The sequence below is a fragment of the Pollachius pollachius genome (genome assembly GCF_949987615.1).
Source record: "Pollachius pollachius genome assembly, chromosome: 3".
Classification (NCBI taxonomy): Eukaryota; Metazoa; Chordata; class Actinopteri; order Gadiformes; family Gadidae; genus Pollachius; species Pollachius pollachius.
The window spans coordinates 1,722,072-1,743,549 of NC_136936.1; the positions used below are offsets into that span (position 1 = coordinate 1,722,072).

Genomic DNA, 21,478 nt, shown 5'->3' on the forward strand with positions numbered 1-21,478 from the left:
CACACACACACACACACACACACACACGGTGATGAGAGGCTGACAGAAACCACGTCTCACGGAGGACACACACAGTCGTCCCTTTGTTCAGGGCGCTGGAGGGAGAGCTTCAGCTTTTTGATGTTTGGATTCCGCCGCTCCTCGGCCGTTGAGCGGGAAACGAGTTCCTCAGGTCCGACCGGACGTCCTAACCCCCCCCCCCCCCCCCCCCCCCCCCCCCCCGCGCTCAGCGCTAAAGCCTCCCACACACAACAGCCTTTCTCCTGGAGCCGTCCGCGTTCAAAGGCTCTTTAGGAGCGCTTTATGGTAAGCGTTTAGGGAGCGGAGAGCAGTCATTACAGACGAGGAGGACAGGTTTAGTCAGGACCGCCGAGGGCATAGAGGAGTTAATACACACACTGAACACACACACACTGAACACACACACACACTGAACACACACCCACACACTGAACACACACACACACACACCACACGCACACTGAACACACATCCACACACACACTGAACAAACACCCACACACACCACACACACACTGAACACACACACACACACACACACACACACACACTGAACACACACACACACACACACTGAACACACACACACACTGAACACACACACATACACTGAACACACACACACACCTGTCGGGGGAGGGCTTGTAGCGTATGAAGGGGCCGAGCCCGGGGGCTCCGTGGGGGCCCAGCACCCCGGAGGAGGGGGAGGAGAAGCTGGCCGAGGGGTTCCTGTAGGGCAGCAGCCTGTCGCCCCCTGCTGGGGACAGGGTGTAGTGGTTCTCCGGGTAGCTCACCGGCCTGGGGGGGGGAGGAACACCAGGTGTGTGTGAGCCCAATGGGAATATTGAGATTACAACTTCAAAGAACGAAAACATAATGACAGAAAGTTATGAGTTGTAGGAATAACAATTGCAGATTTGTGTTAACATGTGTAAATAGAACCGCCTGTGATGGATGAGGATTAAAATAGAAAACCAGACAGGACGAGACTTGAATCAACACTTTATCGGAACTCCTTGATGTTTATCCATGGATCATTTAGCTTTAATGAGACCTGCAGTGAACTCAGACACAGGTCGTCAACGAGACCTGCAGTGAACTCAGCTAGAGTTCGTTAACGAGACCTGCAGTGAACTCAGATAGAGTTCGTTAACGAGACCTGCAGTGAACTCAGATAGAGTTCGTTAAGGGGCAGATTGGCCGACTCATCTTTCTCCAGCCTGTCTCCAAGTTAAGCCCTTCTTCGTCAGCACGTCCGTGATGCTCCACATGGCCATACAGAGACCGGTACAAGTCCCAGTGCAGCACAGGTCTACACTGGGACTTGTACTGGTCCAGCGCTTGGATCAACCCTTGGGTTAGTCGTGATCCACCAAACGCTTAGCACCCGACATTTGAACCATTTTGCAACATGTTTTACACACGGATGCATTTCTCTTTTTTCAACATATTCACACACCAAAGGCAGTAGACTTGGTCTGGAGATTCTCTTCCCTGTCGGTTCTCGTACCACTGGGGGACTGAAGCCCCGCCCCCTGTGTCCACGGCTCTAAAGCCCTTAAAGCCCCGAGGAGGGGCTTTAAGAACGACTCCTCAGAGATCAGCGCCACAACCGGCTTCACCGAGCGGCTGTGCAGAAGTAGAGCCGCCGCGCTAAGGGCTGATGACGGCCCCCGCAACGCAACGACCACGCTGCCCGCCCCCCGCAGTCCTGCACCTGCTCTGGTTCCGCGTCGGGTGTTAGTGCGCGGACCAATCACAGCCCTCGCTGCTCGTGGGGCCCTGACCAGCCCTTTAGTCCGCGCTGGGCAGCGGGGGAATCGCCCCGGCGCCCCCTGGCTCCTGGGGGCCTCACCTCTTGGCGCTGCCGTGATGCGTCTCTCTGTAGGGGACGGCCACCAGCGTCTTGTGGGCGCGGGGCAGGGGGGGGGGGCGGCGGGCCCATGGACGCCCAGCGCTGGGGGTTGGGGGGGGGGCTGTCCCAGCGCCACCCGGGGGGCCGCGGGGAGGGCCGGTAGCCCACCGCCACGGGATCAGGCTCCGGCTTCTGGTCCATGGTCTTCATCTCATACTCCTCCGTACAGCCCCTGGGGGGGGGGGGGGGGGAACAGGGAGAGATGGAGAGCAAGAGAGACATAGAGAGGGAGAAGGAGAGAGAGGGGGAGGGAGGAGGGAGGGGGAGAGAGAGGGGGAGGGAGAAGGAGAGAGAGGGGGAGGGAGGAGGGAGGGGGAGAGAGAGGGGGAGGGAGAGAGATGGAGGGAGCAGGAGAGAGAGGGGGAGGGAGGAGGGAGGGGGAGAGAGAGGGGGAGGGAGGAGGGAGAAGGGAGGGGGAGAGAGATGGAGGGAGCAGGAGAGAGAGGGGGAGGGAGAGAGATGGAGGGAGCAGGAGAGAGAGGGGGAGGGAGGGGGAGAGAGAGGGGGAGGGAGGAGGGAGAAGGGAGGGGGAGAGAGATGGAGGGAGCAGGAGAGAGAGGGGGAGGGAGGGGGAGAGAGAGGGGGAGGGAGGAGGGAGAAGGGAGGGGGAGAGAGATGGAGGGAGCAGGAGAGAGAGGGGGAGGGAGAGAGAAAGAAACATAACTTTTAGTCCACATGTTGGAGGACATAGCAGAGTCAGCTGATCAGCGGACACAAGGTACTGCCCTGTTCCCCATGAGCAAGTTAGGGACGGAGGGGGTTCGGTTCAGCTCTCATAAGAACCCCAGGTCATGATCACATGATCAACGATTGTAGTTTCATGTCCTCCACGTTCTGCACCATGGATGTGAGTACGGGGTGATTAGCGTGCTGAAAGCTCTCCCTTCGCTGAAGGACCCCATACTGATGTCTGATTAACCTCAGACCCCAGCAGTGTGTGTTAAATACACTAACGAGCTCCCTGGTCATTTAGCAAAGGAGGCAGAGGATCATCAGAGCTCTGCTCAGACACCAGCCAGTACCCAGTTATCCCTCTATACTGGCTGGCAGTGGGTTAAATATAGACACGAGGGAAGGAGAGAGCTCTCCTACTCCATCAGAGACGGGGGGAGAATCGTTGCATGTGTGTGTGTGTGTGTGTGTTTGTGTGTGTGTGTACACGCATGCAGCACAACAATATCTAATCAACACATCACGGTTTTTTTAGAAGCTATATAGAATAAACCATATGGTTTATAAAATTCTATGCGAGAATGATTTGGCATCTTCAAAGAGGGAGCTTGCAGCGGTGTTGTTTACAGGGCAGACTAGTGGACGCCCGGGGTATTGCGGGACGAGGAACATGATGCAAGTGGAGCCCAATCCTCCGCCTATGTCCTTCAGGCCCCCCGGGGTTTTTACGTGTGTGTTATGCTAGCAGCGTGTGTGTTATGCTAGCAGCTCGGTTTCAGCACATGCGCATGTGATTGATTGATAAACATCAGAACCTTCCTTTGCATTGTATTGTAATATTGTATTTTCAGACGTTAATGAAAACCAAAAGATAAATCAAAATCTGGGATTGCATTTTTTGTGAATCCTGGTGATTGTAGAATAAACCCAGTGCTGCAGGCGACACACAGTGATGTACTGCAAGAAAACACATCCAACGCAACACAACACATCCAACGCAACACAACACATCCAACACAACACATCACTTCCAACACATCTCTTCCAACACATCCAACAAACACATCCAACACAACGCATCCAAAACAACACAACGCATCCAGGACAACACATTCAACGCAATGCAATCAACGCAACACATTCAACACAACACATCCAACTCAACACAGGGAGGGGGGGGGGGGGCAGAGAGGGTCTAACATCAACACGACGGCGGTCCGATGGAGACGGACGTAGTCTGTGTGTGATCGCTGCTCTGGAGTAAAGCCTCAGCAAACACCAGGTGGAGAACAAAGCTCTATCCACACACACACACACACACACACACACACACACACACACACACACACACACACACACACACACACACACACACACACACACACACACACACACACACACACACACACACACACACACACACACGCCCCAAAGCTTGTCCTCCACAGGGAGACCAGACAACAGCAACAAACAACCGGGCTCTCCTCAAAGAGCAGGGAGCCGGACCCACGCTCTCACACACACACACACACACACACACACACACACACACACACACACACACACGCCCGCGAGCACACGGTGCAAACAAACAAAGGAAGCGTCTGAGTACAGACCTTGGGGAGGCGGCCCCATCAGGGTGCGACCGCTCAGGTGACCCGTCACTCACACTCAGGAGCACCGTGCCCGCCGCCCTGCCGCTCCTGGCTCCCACCCTCTGTTCTACCCCCACGCTCACCTTCCACCGAGGAGAAAGAAATACTGTCTGGGAGAGAGGTGTTCAACTGGTCTCTCTCTCTCCCTATCGCTCTCTCCCTATCACTCTCTCCCTATCGCCCTCCCTCCCTCCCACTTAGCCTCATTCTAGGTAGTGTTTAGACATGTCCTCCTCAGCAAGTGCTATTCTGAAGCACACACGCGCGCACACACACGCACACACACACACACACGCACACACACGCACACACACACACGCACACACACACACACACACACACACACACACCAACAACCCTTTTCACGCAGCCTGTTTCGCTGGCACAAAGAACAGTTTGGGAGCGCGAGGAGGTGGAGGAACAGAACGAGGAGGACAGGAAGGACAGACGCTTTGTAATTATCAGCTGCTTCAGTCGCACATTGTTGTGTGAGATAAGAGTCTGGGGAGAGAGGGGGAGAGAGACTATGTGTGCCAGCGGATATCAGAGGGCTGTATCTGTGATTAAACTGCCTTAAAACACAAATACAACCACAGTGCATCATCACAGCAAGCTACCATTACTGTGTTTAGGGTCTCTCACACACACACACACACACACACACACACACACACACACACACACACACACGCACCACTGGAATGGCCTTGAATTATCACTTCCTATTATCGTCCGAGCCTCGACACACAGATTACATTTTGGTAAACCAACATAATATTTAGAATCAGCCATTTCCTCCCAGTGAGAATACATAACAAGCTGAGAACCCACACAGCTCGCTCTCCCCCCCTCTCCTTCCTCCCCCCCCCTCTCCTTCCTCCCTCCTCCTCCTCCTCCTCCTCCTCCTCCTCCTCCCCCCCCCTCCTCCCTCCCTCCCTCCCACGCAGCAGGCTCAGTGAGAACGTTGGAGCGGCGCCACCATCTCGTCATGTTGGAGGGGGGAGCGTTCTGACTCTCCTCCCCACAGGACACCCCAACATCCTGGGGGTCTGGGGCCCCGAAACACCCCAACATCCTGGGGGTCTGGGGCCCCGAAACACCCCAACATCCTGGGGGTCTGGGGCCCCGAAACACCCCAACATCCTGGGGGTCTGGGGCCCCGAAACACCCCAACATCCTGGGGGTCTGGGGCCCCGAAACACCCCAACATCCTGGGGGTCTGGGGCCCCGAAACACCCCAACATCCTAGCTCTAAGGGGCGGGGGGGAACCTACTCAACCCGGATCACCACGGGTAACTCAGTGAGCCGATGGTTGACATACAACACACGCTTGTGCACACACACACACACACACACACACACACACACACACACACACACACACACACACAGAGGCGGGCTCACCTGCGCGGCCCCCCCTCCTCGTACGGGGGGATGATGACCACCTTGACGGTGACCGACGTCCTCAGCAGGTCAATCATCTGCTCGTGAGTCAGCGTCACCGCGGCAACCTTGCAGATCTCCACCAATCGGCTGCCCTGCCTCAGCCCCGCCTGCCAGGCGAAGCCGTACTCCTCCACCTGGGGGGGGTTAGGAGGGACAGTTTGGGTCCTGGTCCTGGTCCTGGTCCTGGTCTAGTTACTGGTCTGGGTCCTGGTCCTGGTCTAGTTACTGGTCCTAGTCCTGGTCTAGTTACTGGTCCTGGTCTAGTTACTGGTCCTGGTCCAGGTCTAGGTCCAGGTCCTGGTCCTGGTCCAGGTCTAGGTCCAGGTCCTGGTCCTGGTCCAGGTCCTGGTCTAGTTACTGGTCCTAGTCCTGGTCTAGTTACTGGTCCTGGTCTAGTTACAGGTCCTGATCTAGGTCCTGGTCCTGGTCCAGGTCTAGTTACTGGTCCTGGTCTAGTTACTGGTCCAGGTCTAGTTACTGGTCCTAGTCTAGGTCCTGGTCCTGGTCCAGATCTAGTTACTGGTGCTGGTCTAGGTCCTGGTCCAGGTCCTGGTCCAGGTCCTGGTCCAGGTCCTGGTCCAGGTCCTGATCCTGGTCCAGGTCCTGGTCCAGGTCCTGGTCCAGGTCCAGGTCTAGTTACTGGTCCTGGTCTAGTAACTGGTCCAGGTCCTGGTCCAGGTCCAGGTCCAGGTCCTGGTCCAGGTCACGTGTCGGGGCTCACCTCAGCCACGGTGCCGTCCAGCCGGACGTGGAAGCCCAGCTGGCCCAGGCCGTTCCTCCTCAGGGTCATGTCCACCGTCTCACAGCCCACCGTCAGCGGCTGGGGGGGGAGAGAGAGGATCAGGGACAGGAAGGACCTCCACACGCCGAGAGGACGTCACCAATGTTCAAACACGGCCGCCATGGAGCGAGCCCCTTAGCGTAGTGTTTGGTGAAGTCGACCGGCTGCCGACTGGTTTGGGAGGATGCATGTGAGCCACAGGTGGAAGGGGTGGGATAAACGGCACAGAGCACCCAGACGTGGCTCCAACACGCTGGGGGCTGTCGCTGGAGGTCCTTCTCACAGTAATGTCCCCGCATCTCTACCACATCAGGAGCTCCCTTAGTCACACGATGAAGGCCATCAACCACCAGATCCTGCTCAACTGGAGGGAGGACGTGGTGCCGCTTCAACTTAATAACTAACTAATAACTAACCTACTTGACTACAAACCTCCCAGCCCCTTTGTTATTATCAAATGTGACGATACGAAAGAGTTCAATTCGACCTACGGCGTTCCCTTCGCTGGTCGCCCTTTCTCTCTCTGCGGTGAGTAACGTTTACACTCAGGGTGTTCAGCAGACGCTTTTATCCAAAGCGACTTACAGTCAGTACATTTGTCAGAGGAAAGAGAAACAACAATATATCTGTCGGTACAGTGAGGATGTTCATAGAACCAAGTGCCAAGCACTAACAATCACTAGGTTAACCCGTTCCCCGTATCCAACAAAGACAGCTAGGATAAGACGCTACACGATGCTACGTCTAGCATTGTGTATATAAAGCACAGGGGGGGGGGGGGGGGGTCTCTCACCTTTAACCTCTGCACCACCTCTCTGATGTCCTGGGCGCAGCCCTCGGCCACGCGCACGGCGATGTAGTCCCCGCGGCCGTAGAAGATCTTCAGCGCCAGCCGCTCCGGCGTCCAGCCAATGACGTCGGAGCAGAAGCAGTTGAACACCACCTCCTTGGTGGCCTGGTCCACCAGCAGCACGAACTCCTCCGACAGGCCCAGCGCGCACGCCATCTCCGCGCCGCCGCCGCTGAAGTCCTGGGCCAGCACGCGCCAAGCCACCGCCCCCGCCGCGCCTAGCTCCGCCCCCTCCCGCGCCCGCGCCCGCTCCCGCTTCTTGGACGCCAGCGAGATGAGGTTGTTGAGCTTCCCGGCCGAGTCCAGCGGCGTGCTGCCGACGCAGTTCTCGGCCAGGTCGCGGAGGTACTCCTGGCGCGTGCGCGTGGCCATGGTGTGGAACTTGTCCGACTTGTGCGCGGCCGTCTCGGCGTTCAGCACCTTGGCCAGCAGGAAGCTGCGGAAGGCGTCGGGGTCGCGGAACTCCACGCCACTGGGGATGGGAGGCCCGAAGGGGGGCACGTCCTTCATCCTCGTCACGGCAACGCTGCAGGGGGGGGGAAGGCGGGAAGCCGTTTGAGAATGATGTCATAGACACGGGGGCGCGGGGGGGGGGGGAGAGCCGCGACCTCTGACCTGTAGAAGGTGTTCTCGGAGCAGGGGTTGTGCACGCGGACGATGACGAAGACGTGCTGGAAGTGGGAGAGGATGTTCTGGGGGGTGAAGGGCAGCGCCCCCGGCTCCTGGAAGACGATGGTGACGATGTCGTTCCCGATGTGCCTCTTCCTCAGGAGCTGAGGAGGAGGAGGAGGGGTGGGGAGGGAGAGGACGAGGGGTGGTAGGGGAGGGAGAGGAGGGGTGGGTGAGGAGGAAGAGGAGGAGGAAGAGGACGAGGGGTGGGGAGGAAGAGGAGGAGGGGTGGGGAGGAAGAGGAGGAGGGGTGGGGAGGAAGAGGAGGACGGGTGGGGAGGAAGAGGAGGAGGGGTGGGGAGGAAGAGGAGGAGGGGTATGGAGGAAGAGGAGGAGGGGTGGGTGAGGAGGAAGAGGAGGAGGGGTGGGGAGGAAGAGGAGGAGGGGTGGGGAGGAAGAGGAGGAGGGGTGGGGAGGAAGAGGAGGAGGGGTGAGGAGGAAGAGGAGGAGGGGTGGGGAGGAAGAGGAGGAGGGGTGAGGAGGAAGAGGAGGAGTGGTGGGTGAGGAGGAAGAGGAGGGGGGTGGGGAGGAAGAGGAGGAGGGGTGAGGAGGAAGAGGACAGTGAATCATTTATAAGGAACATATTTTGAACGGATTAAGAAGTCGGGTAACAAGATGGAGGGCGGCGTAGCGAGAGACAGCTCGGCAGAGAGATGGAAAAACAAAACTAGAAACACAAGGGAGCAGAAGGTGAACAGAGAAGAGCAGTACGGCTATTTACGCTATCCTTTACTAGAATGTGGACAAGCCTGTGTGTGTGCGTGTGTGCGCGCGCGTGTGTGTGGTTCTTGACATGTGCTCTCCAACTGTTGCCAATTGTCTTTTGTCTGCAGAGCGAAGTGTGAAGGTATAAATTATGTAACTCAGCCCACTACTTCACACACACACACACACACACACACACACACACACACACACACACACACACAACTACACACACACACACACACACACACAGTCTTCAAGAACTGCTTCCCCTAAACCTCACAACAGGACCACTGCCTGCGATTGGACAGCAGCCAGAGAGATGTAGTACCAAGCAGGTCGTGCCGCCCACAGGCTGATGCTAATGTTTTATATAATATGCATGCAGCATATAATGATGCTTATCTTTTGTGTGAAATGGATCATTTCAATATCAGGTTGTTAAAGGTGCATAGTTTAGGTTTACAGATTGCAACCGATTTTGGGTGAATTTCCCATTAGTAACGGTCATATTATTATATAGCATTGTAATACGCTACTTCTCTGGTGCCATCTGGCGGGGTAATGGCATGAACGGCAACCTTCGATTTGGCACTTTGCTCAATTCCAAGATGTATTAATTAAGCTATCCTCCTCGTTTTCATTTCAAGATCTATTTGGCTTATTAAACGCCAAACTAGCGAGTAATAACGGACGGCCTATCGCTATGAAGTCAGAATGGGTCCACCATGTTCTCTGGTCAGCATCAGAGAAGTCCCCAGGTTCTCTGTGATTCATCCTCTGAACCACTGGGGGCAGCACCCTAGTGGTTATGTATATCCACATCGGAACCACTAGGGGGCAGCATGCCCACTAGTAGTTCTCTGTGTTTCCAAAATGATGACTTATTCATTCTCTATTATCTTTGGTCGAGCGATTGGGTTGATTCGACCTCGGATCATGAATCGGGCTCAGGGAACCACTTGGCTCTTCCCTCTATTTGGTCGTTAAACTCTAGAATTAGGCTAATTGACCACAGAGTGTGACAGAAAACCACTCAGTTAGTTTTCTGTATTGTTGTTTTAGGCCCAAGACAAAAGTCATTAAAGCTTAATGTATTTGAAAGCCTGGGAGGGGGACCCCTCGTCTGCGATCCTCCTCAAGGTTTCTTCCTACTGGGGGGTCGTTCCTTGCCCTGAAGAGAGCGAGGGTTAGGGGGTGGTGACCCCACATTAAATGGCAATTTACTAATAAAACGTTTAGATCGTCTTAAATTGAAACAATTGTCTGACTGCAAACGTGTGTGTGTGTAATTAAACACACACACACGCAGGCACACTACCCACCAAGACGTACACACACACACACACTTCCCACCAAGACACACACACTTCCAACCCACCCACACCCACACACACACACACGCACACGAAGGACAGATGATTCTAACATACACAGGGAAAATAATGAGGAAAAAAACACTGGGCTCCACCCAGTGTGGTTTCAGTTAAGACTTTGAGAAGGAAAGGCCGAGAACAGAAGGAATCAAGAGCGAGAGAGAGAGAGAGAGAACAAGAGAGAGGACGGAATGTCACGAAGAACAAAGCCTATAAAAACAGCAAGGAGGAAGAAAGGGCCGGCAGCTTCAGCGGCCGAGCGGAGACATCGGTCGTGAGGTTTCCTCTCATAAATGTTCAGTTGAGACCCCGGGATGAATGACAGGCTGCAGCAGCCACCACCACCGCCGCTGAACGGCCTTTTGGACACGGAATCCTCCGCTCTACATCGCTCTATACCGCCGTTAGTCAGAGGGGCCGATCAAATGGCTCTGTGGCTGTGGGTCTCATTGACCCGGGTCCAACAAGCTGGGGTCAGGACCCTTGATGTGTGTAGGGGGGGTGGGCCTTGCTTGATGTGGTCAGGACTAGTGGTGGGTCGTTCGCCACCGAATCAGTTCGAGTGAACGAATCTTTAACGAGAACAAACTGAACTGATTCTTCTCTCTCGTTCGTCTCGTTCGTTCTCAGACTCGACTCCTCCCAGACCCACTAGTCGCTGACTCGCTGTTCGTTCACTGACTGAGTGGTGAAGCGGGAAGAGCCTTAGTGAGCGAGCGTACGATAATACGATTCAATATCAGTGAAATGGTAGATGCGTGCTGTCTCTGTACTTTCTGTGTCGTGCCAGATTAATCAAATATTTGAATGTCTCGTCAATCTGTCTCGTTCTTTCATGGTTCGTTCTCCACCCGGGACCCCCACCATCATTGCTAAATCAAGTCTATCATCTTGCTGATAGGTTAAACATCCAATAATCAACTACACCCCCCCAATCCCGCTGTGTTTGGTTAAAGTTGTAATGTTGTGTTGATTGATGACCGACTTCCACGATCGTTTGAGAACGAGAACGAGGGAGGAGCTGAGTCTGACTGACTCAGATGAGAACCGTGCATTCCATGATTTGTTTCACCGCTACCGGAAACTCGACTGAACGGACGAACGGACAAACGAACGAACGAACGAACGGACGGACGAACGAAGGAACGAACGAACGAACGAACGGACGAACGAACGAACGATTCTGAACGACTCTTCTTGGCGTACTGACCGACGCGAACTGAATCAAGGAAAAGAATCATGAAATCCTTCACTAGTCAGGACACTGGATGTGTAACGGGGGGGGTTTGCTTGATGTGGTCAGGACCCTGGATGTGTCATGGGGGGGGGGGGGGTCATGGCCTTACCTGCTGGGGGTTGTTGGGCATGTAGGGCAGCATGGTGGAGACGTGGAACATGATCTCATAGTCCTGGTATTCAGTGTACAGGGAGTGAGTCCCAGTGGAGTCCGCTACAACAAGGAGGAGGAGACACCAGTTAGAGAGGGAGAGAAAGGCTGTGTGTGAGAGGGAGAGACACCAGTTAGAGAGGGAGAGACAGGCTGTGTGTGAGAGGGAGAGACACCAGTTAGAGAGGGAGAGACAGGCTGTGTGTGAGAGGGAGAGACACCAGTTAGAGAGGGAGAGACACCAGTTAGAGAGGGAGAGACAGGCTGTGTGTGAGAGGGAGAGACACCAGTTAGAGAGGGAGAGACAGGCTGTGTGTGAGAGGGAGAGACACCAGTTAGAGAGGGAGATACAGGCTGTGTGTGAGAGGGAGAGACACCAGTTAGAGGGAGAGACAGGCTGTGTGTGTGAGAGGGAGAGACACCACTTAGAGAGGGAGAGACAGGCTGTGTGTGTGAGAGGGAGAGACACCAGTTAGAGAGGGAGAGACAGGCTGTGTGTGAGAGGGAGAGACACCAGTTAGAGAGGGAGAGACAGGCTGTGTGTGAGAGGGAGAGACACCAGTTAGAGAGGGAGGGGTGTGTGTGTGTGTGTGTGTATGTGTGTGTGTGTGTGAGTGAGTGAGTGAGAGAGAGAGATGGCGAGGAGAAGAGAATGTGTGAGAGTATGTGTATGCGTGAAAGAGCTACAAATGGACTGAAAATGGGAGCTTTTATTTGTTCCTCTTGCTCCCTAACTCTGAAGGGCTGGCCATGGTCCCACGTTCACGCAACGCATGGGGGTTACGGACCCCTTACGTCCACGCGGACCCTCCTTGCGTCCACCGCAACGGCCGGACGTGCGCCGGCCCTCATAAATCGTAACCTTGCGTCGAGGCGACGCAGCAGCAAGGGCTGCGATTGGTCCGCTCACTAAAACCCGACGCAGAACCAGAACAGGTCCAGGACTGCGTCGGAGCGTCTGCGTGGCCGTCGCGTTGTGTGAACGCGGGGCCGTCATCGGCCCTTCGGCAGTACTCGAGCCCGGCCCTGGTGGTTCCGGCGGCCCAGAGAGGTTCCAGAGGCGCGCGGTGGCTCCCAGGGGACTTACTCTTGGTGTCCAGCTGGGCGGCGTACTTGGAGAAGCCCTTGAGGAGAACCTGCTGACCCAGCACCTCCAGGAAGGAGGAGAAGGCCGGCGACGCGTCCTCGTTGTTGTACATCTCCTCCTCCGTGCTCTGGCCCGCGCGGCACAACAGGACGCCCACCTTGTGCTTCTGACTCAGCTGAGGAGGGAGAGAGGTCCAGGTCAGAGGACACACACACACACACACACAGAGTACACTACACACACACACACACTGAGGCACGACACACGATGAAAGACGGTGCCCTCTACACGTCGACACACGCAAAGGCATGACACACACACACACACACACACACGAGAGACACGTGCGGACGGTGCCCACTACACTCACACCCGCGCCGACATGACTAACACACAATGAAAGGCATGTGTGGATGGCGCACACTCCACCAGGACACACACACATACAAAGGCATGACACACACACGCACACACACACACACGGAAAGACACGTGTGGACGGTGCACACTACACATGTGGACACACACGTGCCGGCATGACACACACGCAAAGGCATGACGCATATGCCTCGGCACGACACACACACACACACTGGCACACACACGCACACAAGCTGAGTCAGCACTGGCTGCACCTGGTGGCGATTCCTTCTGTAGGAATCGCACACACACACACACGTATACACACGTACACACACACACACACACACACACACACACACAAAACGGCCCGTACCTATGCACCTGGCCAGCCACTCACTCTATTTACATCCAAGCAATCTCATGTAATGCTGTACACACCAGCTGCACACACACACACACACACACACACACACACACACGTTGGACTCTGGCAGTCCTTCCTCCTCCTCTGCCCTGAGCCGCCCCCCCGACGGGGGGCTGAGAGAGCAGGGCTCAACATTAAGCCTGTTAGAGGAAACACTCTGCACACCCAGCTCACACCTCCAGTCACACCCACCCTGGGCCAGCTCGGCCTGGCCGCCAACGCTGACCAGTGGTTGGTTGAGGAACATGCATTAAACACACTCAGACAAACACACACACACACACACACACCCTGTAATGACTCATTGCCCATAGGACATGTGGGTGAACATCAGACTGATAAGGCAACATGTAAACACAGGGAAAGGAAAATGGAAAACAGCATGAAACACTTCTCCTAAGCTTCTGCAGACCCTTTCACAGCCTTCCGCTGACATGGGGGAAACATGCATTTTTTATGCATTGGTGTCTAGTGAAAGCAGGTTCACTAAACCCATATACACAATGACTGCCTCGCAGCAGCGCGCCTGAGCACAACGATTCCCCAAATAAAAAGATGTCGAAAAAACATCAGCGCATCCTTTCAAGAAAAAACAGAATGTTTCTATTTCCTTATTTCAATAACATCAGCATTCCCCAGGCTCTATGAAGCTAACTCTATGTATCAGGCTCTGTGGAGCTAACTCTACGTATTAAGACAGTGAGGATGAAGCTAACTCTACGTATCAGGGGTGTAACCTTCTATTTATTTATTGTAAATATAACTTATAATATAATATCTTTTTTGATTCTATTCCTTTTACCAAATTGTATCCTTTGTACTTAATTCACCGGGTCAGAGAGAAACACAATTTCTATTTCTATTTTTGTCTAGCACATCTTTGGCAATTGACAATAAAGCTGACTTTGACTTGACTTTGAGGATGAAGCTAACTCTACGCTTACATTAACTCTACGTATCAACAGACGGGGAGGATAAGGCTAACTCTACCTATCAGGGGTGGAACCTTCCATTAATTTATTGTAAATATTACACTTAACCTTATTATTTAACCTTTTTTTTGTGTCTTATTTTTGTCTTGCACATTTTTGGTAATTGACAATAAAGCTGACTTTGAGGATGAGGCTAGCTCTACGTATCAGGGGCGGACGGGGCTAGCTCTACGTATCAGGGGAGGACGGGGCTAGCTCAACGTATCAGGGGCGGACGAGGCTAGCTCTACGTATCAGGGGCGGACGAGGCTAGCTCTACGTATCAGGGGCGGACGAGGCTAGCTCTACGTATCAGGGGCGGACGGGGCCAGCTCACCCCCTGCTCGTCCAGCTTCAGCAGCTGCTCGGTGACCTTGGGCGTGCTGAGGGCCAGCCGGAGGCAGGATGCGCTGAGCTCCGGGACCACCTGCTCCAGGACCTCCTTCAGGGGCAGGCCGCGCACCGCGCCGTGCCGCGCCGTGGACGCCACCGCGTCCTCCAGGATGGACCCGCGCAGCGTCACCAGCTGGGGGCGCACACACACACAGACAGAGACACACACACACACACACACACACACACACACACACACACAGAGACAGACAGACAGACACAGACAGACAGACACGCAGACAAACAGACACAAGCAGACACACACACACAGACAGACAGACAGACAGACAGACAGACAGACAGACAGACAGACAGACAGCATAGTTAAAACAGGGATCAATAAATCAATAGATACTCTTTCCATCAGTTCCATTGATCAGCGGCTGCGTGTCGTGCGGGGGGGGGGGGGGGGGGGGGGGGGGGCCAGAGGTTCAGTGCTGACCTCCCTGACCTCCGTCAAACCGCCGGGCTGCAGTCCCCCCAGGCTCACACACACACACACACACACACACACACACACTCTGTTACACACACAGGCCCTGTTACGCACACGCATCAACACACATGCACACACACAGACCCTGGTACACACACAGACCCTGTTACGCACACACGCACGCACACACATACTGTCACACACACACACACCCTGTTACACACGCATCATCACCAACACCTCATTAAAGATGCAGGAGTCAGACGCTGGAGCTCGAGAGGGGATGTGTACAGTCTGGAAGCGGTTACCGGGGGCAACTGTAACCCGAGAGACACCAGTCAGGCTCAATGATAGAGTGATGCTTTAAACTAGTCAGCCCCGGTGTCACACTGATTGACCGACATCCTGTACGGCAAGGGGGTCTAAAGTGTGTGTGTGTGTGTTTATGTATGATGGGCTGAGTTAAAACGGACAGGGGGAGAGAGCGAGGGAGCAAGAGGGAGAGAGCGAGAGAGAGGGACGGGGGCAAAATGTGTTACTTCCATTTTGCTGTGTCAGCACTTCTCCATAGAATTTATGGATCGGAGAAAATAGGTCTGAGAAGAGTCTCTCTCCCCCTCCCTCTCTCTCCCTCCCTCCCTCTCTCCCTCCCTCTCTCTCTCTCCCCCTCCCTCCCTCTCCCCCTCTCTCCCTCCCTCTCCCTCTCTCCCTCTCTCTCCCTCCCTCCCTCCCTCCCTCTCTCTCCTTCCTCCCTCTCTCTCTCTCTCCCCCTCCCTCCCTCTCCCCCTCTCTCCCTCCCTCCCTCCCTCTCTCCCCCTCCATCTCCCCCCCCTCTGACAGGGGTGTGTGAGTGTGGGAGGGTGTGGGGACATGAAGCTCGCCTGTGAACGGCTGTCTGTGTACTTAGAGGAACAGAACACGTCCATTGTAAGGTGATGAAGCCGGGCAGCCATGTAATCCAGGAACAAACAGACAGCGGTCCTCGGAAGGGGGGGGCAGACAGCTCTCCGGGGGGGGGGGGGGGGGGGGGCAGATGGGAGAGAGTGCTGGTGGGTGATCACCTCAGGAAGCAGGGAAGCTCTTAACCAAGACTGCATAAAAGCGCTCAATGAGGACGTGGTCGGTTGTTTCCGAGGGACTCTGCGTCAATCATCGAGGGCCGGGGTGGCCGGTCCAACGCCCAGGGCAGTGACCACCGACTCAGCAGAATCAACACGGCAATCTGGTTAACAACGCATCAGGTATCGGTAATGATCGTGGACTTTATACGTCCTCCCATGGCTTCAGTTATCAGGCTTTTAGTCTGTAAATCATTCTTGGAAATGTTATCCTCACCACCCGACCTATTGCAGAACTTCCTCCCTAGCGCATGCGTGTCTTCCCTCAGTGCAGCGGTTCTGCTGAGGGAGAGAGCGCTCCTCGGAGCCTCCGGGACACGACCAGACAAGAGGCTCTCGCTGTGAACCCCTTTGATCAGGTGCTCGGCCCCGTGGTTTCTGCACGGCCTGCCAGTGTTTGGTTTGGCTTTGCTCTGTGAACGCAGGTGGAATTTTCCACTGGCAGAGCGGACAGAGAAAGAGGGCGAGAGAGGGGGCGAGTGAGAGAGAGAGAGAGAGCGAGAGAGAGAGAGAGAGAGAGAGAGAGAGAGGGGGCGAGTGAGAGAGATAGAGGGCAGGCGAGAGAGAGAGAGAGAGAGAGAGAGAGAGAGAGAGAGAGAGCAAGAGAGAGGGTGAGAGGGAGAGAGAGAGAGAGAGCGAGAGAGAGTAAGGGCGAACGAGCGAGGAGGAGGCAGGCCGGGCCACGTCCGAGGCCGACGGAGAGACCCATTTGGGCGGGGCGGGCAACCAAGGCAGGAAGTGGAAAGCACTCATGATGCCCATCAAAGATGCATGGCACACACAACTCGCTGAAAGACTTGACCTCACACACACACCCCTACAGGATAACAGCCTGCGTTCACACCGGCCCTAGTGGACCACAGCCTGTACTGGGCGTACCTCACTGGTCCTGACGATGAGCCGGTACTGGTACTGGTCCTTCAGGTCCTTGGTGTCGTCGAGCTTCTCCCTCCTGACGCTCAGAGCCACGGGGCCCAGCTTGTCGTCCGTCCCGAAGTAGTTGGAATGTTCTGGAAGAAAGCGCAGCAGGGGTGAGGTGAGGTCTAGACACACCTGGACAGGTGATGCTGGGGCTGGAAGCGGCTTCAAGACGGAGATCCAAAGTCTATCCAGCGTGGTGAAAAATAAACCAGAATTCTTCAAATGTTTGGTTTTTCTAATCCATATAACGTCGATAATAACCTAATTACTATTGATATAACATTCAGGTATTAGGTATTAGCTTCAGTTAACCACCCGTCCCCCCCTGAGGTGAAGAAAGGCCCAATACACCCATCAGATCTGAACCTCTGTACGGTTACTCTGAAGGAGAGGGGCCTAGAACGATACTGATCAATCTCTAGATCAAGCAGAAGGTGTCGGTGTGTGATGCAATGCCCTATAATGTACACTATGGACAATTAACTTTAAATGTATGTGTTGAGTCACAATGGAGCAACTAAACGGACGCAAAACTAATTTCTGACGCGTCTGACAAATAAAGTATCTAATTATTATTATATTATTATGATGATAGTACGGGGAGATCCGTCCAGACGGAGAGGGCAGCGGAGAGCGGGAGCTGAAGGCCAGTGGTGGAGGCACCGTGAGCAGGCCGTACGTTACCCAGCGATCAATACCGCATTCATGGGGAAATCAATGTCATTTCCACAGGTCAGAGCTCAAGGTCGGCCAGAGACAACGCGGAGACGAACCACACAACCCGACATACGCTCGGCTCTGGACCCCCGGTGGAGACGAAGCACACAACCCGACATACGCTCGGCTCTGGACCCCTGGTGGAGACGAACCACACAACCCGACATACGCTCGGCTCTGGACCCCTGGTGGAGACGAACCACACAACCCGACATACGCTCGGCTCTGGACCCCTGGTGGAGACGAACCACACAACCCGACATACGCTCGGCTCTGGACCCCCGGTGGAGACGAACCACACAACCCGACATACGCTCGGCTCTGGACCCCCGGTGGAGACGAACCACACAACCCGACATACGCTCGGCTCTGGACCCCCGGTCGAGACGAAGCACACAACCCGACATACGCTCGGCTCTGGACCCCCGGTGGAGACGAAGCACACAACCCGACATACGCTCGGCTCTGGACCCCTGGTGGAGACGAACCACACAACCCGACATACGCTCGGCTCTGGACCCCCGGTGGAGACGAACCACACAACCCGACATACGCTCGGCTCTGGACCCCCGGTGGAGACGAACCACACAACCCGACATACGCTCGGCTCTGGACCCCCGGTGGAGACGAAGCACACAACCCGACATACGCTCGGCTCTGGACCCCTGAAACCCTCGTGACGGAGCAGAGGCGCCGCTGTGTGTTTTACAAGCATCTGGGCGGGGGGGCAGAGGGGGGCCTCTGCTGCTGGGGCCCGGCTAATGACACGGCTACGGGGGGCGGTGAGACAGGGAGTCAGACCACAGACTCAGGGAGGTCTGCAGTCTGTGCAGACCTCCCCCCCCCCCCTCCCCCCAGACGGGCCTGGACGGGAGGGAGCCAGACGGATGTGCAGGGCAGTGGGGGGCCGCCCATGTGCAGCAGAGAGGAGTCAGTGGACGACGGGCTTAAAGAGGATAACCTTTAGCTGCCAGGCCGCAGGCGTGACCCTGTGACACGCGCTGCGGACACACACGCCCACACACACGCACGCCCGCACACACACACACACACACACACACACAGCCAACAGCAGCTGTCATTAATTAAAGTGTGGGAGGAGGATTCTTCCGGAGGGGTCTCTCAGATGCAGGGGCGCTTACGTCTCTGCGTTAAATGCCAACGACTTCCCTCAGATCAGTTATCATTAGCCACACACACACACACACACACACACACACACACACACACACACACACACACACGACGTGTGTGTTTAAGTGTGTTTGTGGGTGTAAGTGTGGGTGCAAGAGTGAGTGAGTGAGTGCATAGGTAAGAGAGTGCGTGCGTGCGTGCGTGCGTGCGTGTGTGCGGCCGTGCGCGTACCTTTGCCGTGGAAGTAGTCCCGGTAGTACGCGGCCCCCAGGTCCACGTTGCTCGATGCTGTAGAGCTTCAGCTGTCTCCAGGCGGGTGACCCTCTGCTGGATGGGGACCTCCAGCACCGCCACGCTGGCGTTGCTCCTCCGCAGCCAGCCCCGCCCGCCCCTCGCCCCCCTCCCCGCCCGAGCTCAGGAAGCTGACGTTGCGCTCGCCGTGGCCCCCCGTCTCGTTCAGGAAGTGGGGGGCAGCAGAGCAGCAGGGGCCCGGGGGCCCCGCGGGGGGGTTCGGGGAGCTCCGGGGCCGGGCCGGCGGGGGCCCAGGCCCAGCGTCAGGTCGTTCCGTGCTGGGGAAGGAGGGGCTCGGCGGTGGAGCCGCGCGAGGCCGACGCCCCGGTGGCCGTGTTCCTCCGCTGGGAGGCGGAGCCCCGCGGCGCCGCCGCCGCGTGGAGGTCGAACAGGATGCTCTGCGCGTCGAAGTGCACGAAGCTCTTGGGGCACACCCAGGGCTTGTAGGAGGGGTCCACGGGGGCGCGGCCCCGGCCCCTCCTCGCCGGGCTCCCCCTTGTCCATCTCCCCCCGGCTCGAGCTCCGCAGCTTCCGGAACAGGGAGGAGGAGCCCAGCGACGACTCCGTGCCGCCGCTCTTCTTCCGGACCCGCCCCCTCGCCGGCGGCGGGCTGGGGCGAGGGCCCCGCCGGGGGGGGCCTGCGTGCGCGGGGCCCCCCCCGGGGGAGCGGGCCCCGGGCCGTGCTGTGGGGGCCCGCTCCTGGTGCAGCTGGTGCAGCATGTCCAGGAAGCTCTGCTCCGAGAGGCCCTGGACGTCGATGGAGGAGGTGCTGCCGTACTCCCGGTACAGGCTGCCCTGGCCCCCGCCATGACCCTCCACCTGGGGGGGGCATTAGGGGTACAGATCAGCAGGCCGCCCCAGATCCCAGGGGAAACCCCCGTCTCTACATATCCCTACGGACGGGGAAATGGGTCGCTACGGGGCATAGTGCTCCCACCGTGAGGCCGCGACCCGGTTCTAACACAACCCCTACACAGAGGAACATAGAGGAGAACCTGTTCTAACACAACCCCTACACAGAGGAACATAGAGGAGAACCTGTTCTAACACAACCCCTACACAGAGGAACAAAGGAGAACCTGTTCTAACACAACCCCTACACAGAGGAACAAAGGAGAACCTGTTCTAACACAACCCCTACACAGAGGAACATAGAGGAGAACCTGTTCTAACACAACCCCTACACAGAGGAACATAGGGAGAACCTGTTCTAACTCAACCCCTACACAGAGGAACAAAGGAGAACCTGTTCTAACACAACCCCTACACAGAGGAACATAGAGGAGAACCTGTTCTAACACAACCCCTACACAGAGGGAACAAAGGAGAACCTGTTCTAACACAACCCCTACACAGAGGAACATAGGAGAACCTGTTCTACACAACCCCTACACAGAGGAACATAGAGGAGAACCTGTTCTAACACAACCCCTACACAGAGGAACAAAGGAGAACCTGTTCTAACACAACCCCTACACAGAGGAAACATAGGAGAACCTGTTCTAACACAACCCCTACACAGAGGAACATAGAGGAGAACCTGTTCTAACACAACCCTACACAGAGGAACATAGGAGAACCTGTTCTAACACAACCCCTACACAGAGGAACATAGGAGAACCTGTTCTAACACAACCCCTACACAGAGGAACATAGGAGAACCTGTTCTAACACAACCCCTACACAGAGGAACATAGAGGAGGAACCTGTTCTAACACAAACCCTACACAGAGGAACGTGGGGGAGAACCTGTCCTAACCCAGAGGACGTGGGGGAGAACCTGTCCTAACCCAGAGGAACGTGGGGGAGACCCTGTCCTAACCCAGGGGAACGTGGGGGAGAACCTGTCCCTAACCCAGAGGAACGTGGGGGAGAACCTGTCCTAACCCAGAGGAACGTGGGGGAGAACCTGTCCTAACCAGAGGAACGTGGGGGAGAACCTGTCCTAACCCAGGGAACGTGGGGGAGAACCTGTCCTAACCCAGGGGAACGTGGGGGAGAACCTGTCCTAACCCAGGGGAACGTGGGGAGAACCTGTCCTAACCCAGAGGAACGTGGGGGAGAACCTGTCCTAACCCAGGGGAACGTGGGGGAGAACCTGTCCTAACCCAGGGGAACGTGGGGGAGAACCTGTCCTAACCCAGG

At 56.0% G+C, this 21,478-nt stretch overlaps 1 protein-coding gene across 1 annotated transcript in view; it reads right to left on the reverse strand.

Annotated features, from left to right (window-relative positions):
- The window catches only part of sipa1l3 (signal-induced proliferation-associated 1 like 3), a gene marked incomplete at its 5' end in the record, with an annotated part of 33,552 nt that overhangs the window by 10,614 nt on the left and 1,460 nt on the right, over positions 1-21,478 (reverse strand). Inside the window, 22 exon segments of the mRNA XM_079732837.1 lie at positions 649-819; positions 1,877-1,953; positions 1,955-2,108; positions 5,669-5,844; positions 6,432-6,530; positions 7,285-7,867; positions 7,957-8,114; positions 11,438-11,541; positions 12,566-12,740; positions 14,661-14,849; positions 17,150-17,280; positions 19,274-19,322; positions 19,324-19,347; positions 19,349-19,432; positions 19,434-19,511; positions 19,513-19,567; positions 19,569-19,615; positions 19,618-19,803; positions 19,805-19,927; positions 19,929-19,967; positions 19,969-20,025; positions 20,027-20,152. Coding sequence (XP_079588963.1) covers positions 649-819; positions 1,877-1,953; positions 1,955-2,108; positions 5,669-5,844; positions 6,432-6,530; positions 7,285-7,867; positions 7,957-8,114; positions 11,438-11,541; positions 12,566-12,740; positions 14,661-14,849; positions 17,150-17,280; positions 19,274-19,322; positions 19,324-19,347; positions 19,349-19,432; positions 19,434-19,511; positions 19,513-19,567; positions 19,569-19,615; positions 19,618-19,803; positions 19,805-19,927; positions 19,929-19,967; positions 19,969-20,025; positions 20,027-20,152 — 2,885 coding nt within the window.